The 12,459-nt window shown below is 44.8% G+C and overlaps 1 protein-coding gene across 3 annotated transcripts in view; it reads right to left on the bottom strand.

The window, feature by feature from the left end:
• Positions 1–12,459, bottom strand: part of CCDC175 (coiled-coil domain containing 175) — a 74,504-nt gene that overhangs the window by 19,562 nt on the left and 42,483 nt on the right. For all 3 annotated transcript variants that reach the window (XR_011384854.1, XM_002719516.5, XM_070065092.1), the window contains exons 11-16: positions 11,696–11,767; positions 10,414–10,549; positions 9,389–9,520; positions 8,805–8,943; positions 2,777–2,856; positions 914–1,066 (exon numbers count right to left, since the gene is read on the bottom strand). Coding sequence is in view for 2 of the 3 variants with exons in the window: in XM_002719516.5 (XP_002719562.3) it covers positions 914–1,066; positions 2,777–2,856; positions 8,805–8,943; positions 9,389–9,520; positions 10,414–10,549; positions 11,696–11,767 (712 nt within the window). In the remaining variant the exon portion in view is untranslated. The remainder of the gene's footprint in view (positions 1–913; positions 1,067–2,776; positions 2,857–8,804; positions 8,944–9,388; positions 9,521–10,413; positions 10,550–11,695; positions 11,768–12,459) is intronic.

Here is a 12,459-nt window from a genome sequence, read left to right as displayed (position 1 = left end):
CTGGTGGGAGGAGCTATTGGCAGTATGCACTGAAGTGGAAGGCATGCGACCCAATGGCCCTGTAATTCCATTTGGGATGCACACTCAAGAGAAACATGTAGATACGTGCATCAAAAACCTACTCTAGAATGCTCATAGCGACACTATTTCTAACAAGCCAAAGTTCAAAATTCTCCAAACACCATCAACAGCAGAGTATATGAATAAATTGTGGTATGGGCGTACCGTGGAATACTACCCAGAACTAGGATTATTGAACTAACTACAACCTATAGTAAGCATGAAGCTCACAAATATGATGTTAAGCAACAGAGTGTATACTGTATCATTCATACATACTGGTAGTATTCAAAATCAAGTAACTATTCTGGTGGCAGAAGTCATCTATGGGAGTGGGGGCAGTGCTGATGGCACTGGTTCAAGTCCCAGCTGCTCCACTTCCAATCCAGCTCCCTGCTAATTCACCTGGGGAAGCAGCAGAGCATGGCCCAAGTGCTTGGGCCCCTGCACCCACGTGGGAGATCCAGAAGAAGCTCCTGGTTCCTGGCTTTGGCTTGGCCCAGCCCCACCATTGGGGCCATTTGGGAAGTGAACCAGCAGATGGAAGGTCTCTCTCTCTCTCTCTGCCTCTCCCTCTCTCTTTGTAACTCTGGCTTTCAAATAAATAAATAAATAAATCTTTTAAAAAAGAAAATAGTCACTGATGGGAGGGAAGTTTGTGCCTGCAAGGGGTGGAGAAGGCTGGATATTGTTGATGCTTTCTTTCCTGATCTGTGTGCCGACTGCACAGGGGTGTTCACTGAGCTGCAGACCAGTGATTTTAATAGCTATTCTCATCTTTTCTGTCAGAACTATTACCAATCCAGGCAGTCAAACAAAATCATTGTGCAACGCGAGATGCTCTTGAACTTACTTCTTTTAATCTTTTATTTTCCAGAAGCAAAAGCTCTACTTTTTGATCATTTACGTAGATTTCATTTTCCAAGCTCTTGAGAATTTCAAAATGGTCTTTAATTTTTTTGCTTTCTTGATCTCGTAAGTGTTTTACTTCTTGCTTCACTTTCCCCTGCCCAAACATAAAACCCATCATTGCCTTACAGGATTTCAAGAGTGGGGCACCTGGGCATTCGACTATATAGATCACACTCAGAGCAGTGTTCTCAATTTGGTCCTGAAGCACGGGGCTGACTCTATGATCATCTTCCCTTAGAAAAACTTCAAAATCCCAAAGCCAAGTCATGAACCTGTATTCATAAACTGCAGGAAGGGGACTCATGGACCCCACTTAAGGAACCCCAGACACTGAGACAGTCTCACAAAAATTTTATTTTTATATATAAACAACTCTCTGGCAAAAATAGGGAGGGAGAATTTATTGAGCCCTTAAAGGAGTGTGGGGAGCAACTGAGACTAGACTAAGTTACTGGAATTAAGACTTATTCTATGCATCTGCTCTCCCACAATATGGCGCTGGGAGAGGGGTAAACAACTTTTACACAGCTGCCTCCAGTTCGACCATTAACCTGCAGGAGCTGATCCTGCTCCTGATTGGAGGAGAGCAGCGTGCTCGGCGTGTGGGTAGCAGAGTTGGGGTCGGTGGAAGAGGACTATAAAAGAGGAGAGAGACGGCACGGTGTTGGGGGTTGGTTGGAGAGTTCGCTGCTTTGTTCTTCCTCATTTCTCTCTACTCATTCTTGCTTTGGAAGTTCGCTGTTTGCTTATTCTTACTTCACTATAGAAAAGACTTGTAAAAGGGGAACAACAAGCGTCCGGTCCTGTGCGGCTCCTCCGCGTGCGGAGGAGCAGCAAAGGAGGATTTAATATTCCTGGAAGGAAGAAGCAAATTACTTTATGAATTTTCCAGAATTCTCTAGTCAGTTCCCACTCAGTTCTTGGTCACAAATCACATGGTCTTTGGGACTGGTGCTGTAGCTTAGTGGGTTAAAGCAGTGGCCTACCATGCCGGCATTCCATATGGGTGCCGGTTCAAGTCCCAGCTGCTCCACTTCCAATGCAGCTCCCTGCCAATGCACCTGGGAAAGCAGTGGAAGGTGGCCCAAGTGCTTGGGCCCCTGCACCCACATTGGAGACCCAGCTGAAGCTCCTAGATTCAGTCTGGCCCAGTTCTGGCTGTTCTGCCTTTCAAATAAGTAAATATTATCTTTAAAAAAGATACATGATCTTTATTCATTGACTAATAGTCAGCAGCCTCATCTTCCTATGAAAATAGAACTCAATGCATATTATGCTTACAATTTTCTCTCTCCTATTTCTGTGCATTGCAGAGAATAGGATGGTTCCATTTTAAATTAATCAGCTCCACTTAGATAGCTTATCGCTAACTGTTGTTTGTTAATTTTAAAAAGGTAGCAAATATTTCTTTACTGGTTCCTATTTCATCTGCACCCCTTCATGACCTTTGCACACTCATCCTTAATAAGCACGGTCCAGTATCTAACTTGTAAATAAGGAAACTAAGGTCCACCCAGTAATTTTCCAGCTATTACACATTAGTCGGTTCTAGAATTTACCTTTCTCTGTCTCCATGCACGCATACACCTATACACACATAGATACACATGCACATATAGATGTTACATATGTGTATCTATATGTGACTAAAAGTTTAAAACACTGGAAGGGTAAGTTTAACAAATGTAGGTTACGTGAAAACCTCGTGGTGCCGGGTAAACATTACTGTCTGGTTACACTGGTTCTACTGAATCTACATTACACTGGTTCTACTGAATCAAAGAATAAGCACAGAGTCTCTTACCGCATCGTTAAAGTATCTGGAAAAGTCCCTCATGAACTGATAAATGCCATTGTTCATCATATTCTCCTCCTCCTTGTGTGCTATTTAAAGAAGACACAGAACAACATAACGGCTCATAAAGTCTTCTGGTTAAAATAACTAAAGTAAGAGGCATGCCTGGTTTTAATAGTCAAATGCTATTATCATGCTTATAACAAGCCAGCCAACAGCATCCCCCCCCACCCTCCAATGCTGAATCCATGCCTGCATCTGACTCCTCAGAATCAACCACTTTTTAACTTCTTGTAGCATCTTTTTCTATATTTTGCCCAACTTTTTAAAAAAATATACTTACATGGGTATATCTTGGTTCATAATTTTTTTAACTTTTATTTAATGAATATAGATTTCCAAAGTACAGCTTATGGACTACATTGGCTTCCCCCCCGCCCTGATGACTTCCCTCCCACCCACAACCCTCCCCTTTCCTGCTCTCTCTCCCCTTCCATTCATATCAAGATTCATTTTCAATTTTCTATATATACAGATGATCAATTTAGTATACATTAAGTAAAGATGGTTCATAATTTTTTAAATTTAATTTTCTTTCATTTTTACTTTTAAAAATTAATAGGCATATAAAAGTTACACACATTTATGGGATGCTATGTCATGTTGCATTACATATATACACTATATAATACCCAACCAGCATAAACATATTGTTCAAGAATTTAACATTTCTTTGTAGTGAAGGCATCCAAAATCCTATCTTCCATGGGTTTTCAATAGAAGAATACAGGGGCCAATGCTGTAACAGCACTGGCATCCCATATGGGTGCCAGTTTGAGTCCTTGCTGCTCTACTTCTGATCCAGCTCCCTGCTAATGGCCTCGGAAGCAGCAGATGTCCCAAGTCCTTGGGCCTCTGTACCCACATGGGAGACCTGGAGGAGGCTCCTGGCTCCTGGCTTCAGCTTGGCTCAGCCCCAGTTGTTGTGGCTATTTGGGGAGTGAACCAGCGGATAGAAAACCTTTCTATCTCTATCTCTCCCTCTCTCTCTGTAACTCTGCCTTTCAAATGAATAAAAATAAATCTTTAAATATATATATATATATATATATATATATATATATATATGGGACCAGCACTGTGGTGTAGCGGGTAAAGCTGCTGCCTGCAGTGCCGGCATCCCATATGGGCATCAGTTCGATTCCCAGCTGCTCCACTTCCAATCCAGCTCTCTGCTATGGCCTGGGAAAGCAGTGGAAGATGGCCCAAGTCCTTGGGCCCCTGCACCTGTGTGGGAGACCTGGAAGAAGCTCCTGGCTCCTGGCTTCAGATCGGTGCAGCTCCAGCTGTTGCGGCCAACTGAGGAGTGAAGAGTGAACCAGCCGATGGAAGACCTCTCTCTCTCTCTGCCTCTCCTTCTCTGTCTGTGTAACTCTGACTTTCAAGTAAATAAATAAACCTTAATATATATATACATTTTAAAAATAGAAATATTCAGTACATTAACCTTATCTATAGTCACCTTACTGTGCAGTAAGAACCCCAGAGCGTCTTACTCCTTTCTATAACCTAGTACTCACTGATCAACCTCTCCTCACTTCTCCCAGCCTGTGATAACCACCATTTACTTTTTTTTGACAGGCAGAGTAGACAGTGAGAGAGAGAGACAGAGAGAAAGGTCTTCCTTTTTGCCATTGGTTCACCATCCAATGGCCACCACGGCTGGCGCGCTGCGGCCGGCGCACCGCGCTGATCCGAAGGCAGGAGCCAGGTGCTTCTCCTGGTCTCCCATGGGGTGCAGGGCCCAAGCACTTGGGCCATCCTCCACTGCACTCCCGGGCCACAGCAGAGAACTGGCCTGGAAGAGGGGCAACCGGGACAGAATCCGGCGCCCCGACCGGGACTACAACCCGGTGTGCTGGCGCCGCTAGGCGGAGGATTAGCCTAGTGAGCCGCGGCGCCGGCCACCATTTACTTTTAACTTGAGATGACCTGGTTCAGACCCCACCTGTGAGTGAGAGCGTGGGATACTCATCTTTATGTGCTTATTTCCCCTAAGATCATAAACTCCAGTTTTGTCCATGTTGTCGTGAGTGACAAGATTTCAACCTTCCGTATGGCTAATATTCCGTTGTCTATATGCACGTTTTCTTTATCCACTCATCAGCGTATGGCCACTTCCGTTGTTTCCGTTTCTTGGAAACACTGTGAAGAGAGCTGCAGGAAACATGGGAAGGCAGATTGCTCTTTGACAGAATGAATTCCATTTCCCTTGGATACTTGCCCAGGGGCAGAATTGCTGGATTGCAGGTTAGCTCTGTCTTCACTTTGTTTTAGGAAGTTCCATGTTGTTTTCCACAATGGCTGTCTAATTTATAGTCCCATCAACAGTGTGCAAGGGTCCCCTCTTCTCCATCTTCTTGCCAACACTTGTTATCATTTGACTTTTTGATAAAAGCCAAACTAACTGGAGTGAGGTGATGTCGCACTGTGGTTTTGATTTGCATTTCTCTGATGATTAGTGAAGTTTGGCATGTTTTCATGTACCCACTGGCCATTTGCATGTCTTCCTTTGAGAAATGTCTCTTTAGATCCACTGCCTGTTTTTTTAATTGCGTTATTTTTTATTTTGCAATTGAGTTGCGTTCCTTAAGTATTCTGGATATTAGCCACTTGTCAGATGGATAGCTTTCCAATATTCTCTTCCATTTTGTATGTTATCTCTTTACTCTGCTGATTGCTTTCTTTGATGTGCAAAGCTCTTTAGCTTGTTGAACATCAGCATTGGAGGTCAGACCAAAGTTCACCCTGCTCTGATCTGCTACGCAAGAGGGCTCAGTGCATGATGCTGACCTATCAGCCAATGGTGATGCGGGATGGGGTAAGAGACTGCTCACCCAGCATCACAGAACTCCGATGGGCACCAAAGCAGACCTGGAGGCTCTGTGCGAAGGCACTGGCCTGGAAACAGAGACCAACAGGATCTGAGCTGTGATGGGTTTTTCCAGCCCGGCACTGAGCCCCCAAGTCTCGTGATTCTTTGTTGCCTGCTGAAAGTTGTAGGGTGAGCGACAGAGGTGGACTCAGCCACTCAGGCAGGCCCCAGGTAGGCACACTTGGGTCTCACAAGCACCAGGCTGAATACAATCTTGGGAGTGCACACCAGGCCTGCAAAAGGCTGGTGATGACACATGCTAAAACGAGCCCGTCCCACCAGGCACAGATCTCTGCCTGATACCGGGACAGAGAGCCTGCCAAGGGCACTGTGCCCAGCGTGGGCTGCACCAGCTCAGCACTGAGTCCCAGGACACAGTCCCATGGCCCCTTGCTGTTACCCAAGGCCAGAGGAATGTGAAAAAGGCAGCCCTCTGGTCATCCAGATGGACCCCAGGCAGGTCACTCCGGGGCCCCAGAAAGTCACAGGAGCATCTCCCGAGCCCGTCCAAGGATGGCAGTGACTCGTGCCACAGGGCTCTGCCTGATGCTGGGAGAGTCGGAGGCTCAGCCTGTGAGCAGAGGCCTCTGGGCTTTACAGGTGTCGTGTCTTGGCATGGTAGGCCCCGTTCTGGGCTCCCTCTCTCAGCCTCTCCTTGCAGGTGAAGCTTGAACTGTTTGACAGCACTTGGGAGGTGGGTGGCAGAAGCAGCCCTGTTCTGGAAGCTTCAAATATTCACTGCAAGGGTGAAGGCTGTGTACAAGGGCAGCAGGGCTCAGTCCGACTGGAAATTTTTCCCAGTGGACCTGGCACTGGGCTTCCATTACTCTCCCTGTCCCAGGCAGAGGCCTCTCTCCTCCCTGCACTCCTTGGAACTGGGGGAGGGTGACATGGACAGCTCTTGCTTGCTTGCTTCAAGGTGATTTTTTTTTCTTTCTTCCTCTTCCTTCCTTTCTTCCTCTTTCTCTTCTCCTTCTCTTTCACTCAATCACTTTTATCCATTGCAGGACATAATACATCAAGATGACAGAGTTACAACTCTGTTTAAATAACTATGGGCCATTTTCTTTTTGCAAAGACAGGTACTAAACGGCATAAAATCAGATTAATAACATATCAAAATCAGATGTGAAATGTAGGTCATAGCTCTCATCTACTCTGTCTGCTGTTAAAGATGCATCCTCAGACTTCCACTCTGCCATTCTGTCTTGGGGAGGCTCTATTCAACTTGACCTGATGTTCCCCGAAATTTACAGACAAAACTTATTAAAAGGGTCTGACTGTGTTCTTAGCAAAGAGAAACAGTCCACCCTGCATTCTACGTAACTACGGATGTGATTTAACCACAGCACTTTGGCACACAGTATTACTAGTTCTCTTACTATATCAGGTTCTGGTTTTCTGAAATCCTTTCCCTTGGCATCACTGGAAATAAAACTTACATATTTCAAGCCTTCAAATTAAAATGCTATCTTCGGCCGGCGCCACAGCTCAATAGGCTAATCTTCCACCCAGCGGTGCCAGCACACCGGGTTCTAGTCCTGGTCAGGGCACCAGATTCTTTCCCGGTTGCCCCTCTTCCAGGCCAGCTCTCTGCTGTGGCCCGGGAGTGCAGTGGAGGATGGCCCAAGTGCTTGGGCCCTGCACCCCATGGTGTGCCGGCTGTAGCGTGCCAGCCGCGGCGGCCATTGGAGGGTGAACCAACGGCAAAAGGAAGACCTTTCTCTCTGTCTCTCTCTCTCACTATCCACTCTGTCAAAAAACAAAACAAAACAAAACAAACAAAAAAACACGCTATCTTCATATATTCGTGGTACCAGGCTGATGTGATCACACATATCCTTTCTGATTCCAGGCTAACTAGATATGCATTCGGAGCTGTATTAATCTATCAAAGCAAAAGAACCCAACTTAATATCAAGAGGAATTGGGACTTTTTGTGTAGTATCTGATAGAGAAAAATTTATTTTTGACATGTTCTATTCAGGTAACAGTTTTATTATACATTGTCCCAAATTGCTCAAATAAGAAATCAAATATAATCAGACGTTAATTATAGCCAGTGATGCCACACTTGCCTGTGATCTGTGCAATATAAACCCACATCCACGCCTCAGTGGCACCCAACCATTCAGCACAGCTCCTTTAACTGTCATCTGTTTGAAGCTACCAATCTGAGCACGACAGACTATTTTTTTTCAGGCTTTGGTTGCCGTAGGGATCTCAGCGGGGCTGGGAGGCACCAGCTCAATCTTGACTTAGTGCCCAAACGTGGCATTGCAGGCTTCGAGTAAGGCACAGTCGTGCTCAACAGCACCGGGGCCTTCTTCGTGGGGTCACAGACAAAGCAGACCGTGGCTCCAGGCTGAAAAGTCTATTTTTCTTATGTTTATGACAAGACAAGTACTGTGGACTGTGAGCTGGCTTCTGCAGCTTCTCCTAGAGTTAAAACATGCCTTACTTTTTAGAATTTGCTCAGGGTTCTCTGTAAGTATCATTCATTCATACTAACAGCTGCAACAGGATCCCAGAATCTTTCTGGATCTTACTGGCCACGTGGCGACACACAGCAGTGAACCCGTGAGTCCCATCCCTCTCCCCTTCCTCCCACCCATCCTGAGCCGTGCCTTCCGAAGGCTCGGGCTGACCTCCTGGGAGCTCCTCCTGCAGTCCTCTGAAGCTGAAGCTCCTGTGTTCTGAATCTCAGATCCCCTTCTTTTTCTTGATTTATTCTATGTGTTGAAGCAAATCGGGTATGAACTTCACGAGAAGGTGTAAATGAGGTGACTGTTTTGCGATATTGAAGCAAGTCTCTCTTCTACATGTGTAGGCGGTGACTGATGGTGTGGCTGGGTAGCTAACGTTGGAAGTCACTTGCCCTCAGAAGTGTCTAACTTCTAGCATAGCATCGCGGTGACACGGTCCCAAACAGGGCCATGCAGGGGGCTCAGCAGGTAAGACGCCAGTCGGGATGCCTGCACTCCTTACTAGCAGGCCTGAGTTGGAGTCCTGGTTCTGTTCACCACTCGCTTGTGACTGACGGCTCGCCTGGGGTGGAAGAGAACAGGGAAACCCTTGCCCGGACTTGAGGCTGCCCCGTACCTGAAAGAATAGCGCACACCTCTTGTAACTTCCGGTGCTTCTCTGTGTATTCTTCTTCTGCCATCTGAAGTTGTGGAAGCTGATCAACTAGCTCATCTTCTTTTTCTCTACTAATTTGTGCTTTCTGAACAAATATCTCCTTTAAAGAAAATCAAAGAATTGAGAAGTACAATTTTGGAGAATTTTTACAACATTTAAGAATAGAATGTAAGTTCTTTAAAATGTATTGTTTATTGGGGAGAGGGGGGAGAGAAAGAGAGAGAGAGAGTGAAGGGGAGGAGAAGAAGAGTAACCATGAGTGTTCCCATGCCACCTGCCAGTGGTTTCCCACACAGTCCCACCTGCCACCAAGGCTGTTGCCAACAGCTCCACATAATCGAAGCATGTGCTTTTTTTTTTTTACCTGAAAAAAATATATCTTGTGGTGCTACTTTTTCAGGGGAAAAAAAAGATAGATTCAGAATGAAATGGAAGCCTTGTTCATGGATTTACTTTACATTTAACTGATAAGAGCAAGATACGTTATTTCCCCTCCCCCTCATATAGTCATCCAAAATTGTAGTTATATATAAAACAAAATTTACCTCATATTTGGTTAGCTCCTCTATTAGCATTTTTTCATTTGTAATAAATTCTGCTTCTTCTTCTCTTAATTCTACTGTAAGTTTGTCGATCTGTGCCACAAATTCCTCGATCTCCTTTTCTCTAAGAGTGGTCTAGTGGGAGAAAAATGAGGTTTGTCGTTTCTCTCGTACTGAGCAGTCAACCAGGCAGTTTAAATGGCCCGGTGAATTTACATCTTTTCCACAAGATGTGTCTCTGACTTCAGATTATATGTTTGTTTGTTTGTTTTTGACAGGTAGAGTAGACAGACAGTGAGAGAGAGAGACAGAGAGAAAGGTCTTCTTTGCCGTTGGTTCACCCTCCAATGGCCGCCATGGCCGGAGCCAGGTGCTTCCAAAGGCAGGAGCCAGGTACTTCTCCTGGTCTCCCATGAGGTGCAGGGCCCAAGCACCTGGGCCATCCTCCACTGCCTTCCCGGGCCACAGCAGAGAGCTGGCCTGGAAGAGGGGCAACCAGGACAGAATCCGGCACCCCAACCGGGACTAGAACCTGGTGTGCCGGTGCCACAAGGCGGAGGATTAGCCTACTGAGCTGCAGCGCCGGCGACTTCAGATTATATGATTTCTCAGTAACCCCTGAGAGGGGTTTTATTTTTCCCTTCTAGAAATTAGGTGTTCACCAAACCACACCTATAAAAGGCCTGAGGACTGGGAGGGGCCGGAATGGGCAGGACAGAGGGTAAACACAGGTGATGAATGGATGATGCTGGGCTCCTGTTTTTCAAGCGTGTCCCCCTAAGCACTGACCTCAGACCAACGTGTGGTTCCATGCTTCACAAGCGTATTCTGGACAGAACTGCTACTCACTTGCGGGACTCCTCTAGTAACACGCAAGTGGATACAGTTCTCAAGGAAATGAAACAATTTACACAAGAAGTCAGCAGCAAGGGAAAATGCCTTTTAATAAGTTTTTTAATATGGAAGGAGAATCACTGATATGAAACACAGGGAACTACAATAATTCTAAGTCCCTTGCGTCCCCTTACCTCTCGGAATAATTGAGCTCGTCTGCGTTCTGCTCGCTCAAGCTTTTCTGCAAGTTCTTGTACCTCTGCCCTTGCTTTGACTCTCCAGCGCGCATGCTTTTTTCTCAAACAAGCTATTTTCCACTGTGTTATGATACTGGATATGAGGACGAGGAGAACGACTGTTAAACTGACATAGCAGAGCGCCCAAGAGCAAAAGGAATTCAGAGCAAAACAAATTGTGATGATACAAAATTGTTTGCGATGCAGACTATGGACATTAACTGAAAAACAAAAAAAGACAAAACACTGACTGCAAGGAGTAAGAAGTCATGTCTGTTTGTCCAGTAGGACAGTGGACAAAACACATTCACTGGCCCGCCTTGCTTGAGGTAAAAGATAGGAATGGACATGGCTCTGGGCAGGTAGACAAAGACGAGGCCCAGGTGGGGACAGCAACAGAATGACCTAAATTGTTCAAGTAAGTTCCATAAACTAAATTTCAGTAAAGGATTTCAGTGTTCTGAGTTCTCACATTTTCCTCCTTAACAAATATAAAAACATTACATATTTGGAGTTTGGGAAAAGTGGAAAAGGAAGGAAGAAGAAGAAAGAAAATTGGAGTCATCAATAATAACATTAACAATAACAACAACAATACAATACAGCTAAGTGTAGCAAGTCCATTGTAGGTCCACCCATGAACCTAAATATTTTGCATGAGAGGACTTCAAAGAGTTTGTAAAAAAATGGAATTAAAAAGATTATTTTGGTATAAAATATTTTTGAAATCCATGCATGGTTTTTTCACAATACAAATTTTCCATGAATGTTTTGATGACCTCTTGTATGCATGGATTTCACAATTCTTTGCACCAAAATAAACTTATCTTTTAATTCAATTTTCCATGAATTTTCCAAGTACCCATGTAGAATTTTATCTCATTTACATTCACAATTTTTAAGGTGGGTACTATGATCACTCCCCTTTAAAGGGATGTGAGGCAAGAGAAGTTAACCACTTTCCTCTGTCCCCACACCGGTCACCTCCCCTGTGGTTCACCCAGAAGCTTGGGTGAACAACAGGCCTTGTGCAGATATGGACAATGTCATTCTTTGGTGACCCCACTCAATTGAAACAGAAGGAAAACTTTGTTCTGTTCAATACCTCAGTCAAACAAACACACAACTTCATTAGCACGCTCATTCCATGGATTCCAGTAACCAACAAGCACTCCGCACTATTCAGTAACACCACACATAGTATAGCTACCCGAGATGAACCTTTTTTGTTTTGTTTTACCATCTCTGACTTTCTCTTTCCAGGTTTTCACTTAGGAGTTTTACTTGTTTCCGGTATGTTTCTTTTGTTGTTCTAAAAGCAAGAAAAATATATTAGATTTAGCATTGCTGGGAGCTGCTAGAATATACAAGATACACTCTGTAGGTAAAGTATAATTCTTTCTTTGAAATTTTTAACTGACATAAAAATTGTACATATTTATGGGATGCTATGTGATGTTTTGATATGTGTATACATTTTGTAACGTCCAAATTAGGGCAAACGTGTCTGTCTTCTCAATCATCTAAGAAAACATTCACTATCTCTTCTAGCTTTAAGAAGAACATTACCATTATCTATAGTCCTCCTCCTGTGCAACAGAACACCAGAACTCCCAACTCATATCTAACTATAACTTCATACTTACTTTTTATAAGATTTATTTATTTATCTGAAAGTCAGAATTACAGAGGGAGGGAAAGAGAGAAATCTTCCATCCGTTGGTTCACTCCCCAAATGGCCACAAGGTGGGAGGGGGCAGGGGACGGGATCGGGTCGGACCAGGTCAAAGCCAGGAACCAGGAGCTCATTCAGGTCTCCCATGTGGATGTGGGGCCCAAGCACATGGGTCATCCCTGCTGCCTTCCCAGGCTCTCTAGCAGGGGGCTGGATTAGAAGCAGAGCAGCCAGGACTCAAACCGGTACCTATTTGGGATGCTGGTGCTGCAGACAATGGACAAACCCAGCACCGGCCCCAGCTTATTATACTTATTAATTAACCTTTC

This window comes from Oryctolagus cuniculus, chromosome 20 (assembly GCF_964237555.1).
Source record: "Oryctolagus cuniculus chromosome 20, mOryCun1.1, whole genome shotgun sequence".
Lineage (NCBI taxonomy): Eukaryota > Metazoa > Chordata > Mammalia > Lagomorpha > Leporidae > Oryctolagus > Oryctolagus cuniculus.
This window is presented reverse-complemented; position numbering and strand designations above follow the sequence as displayed.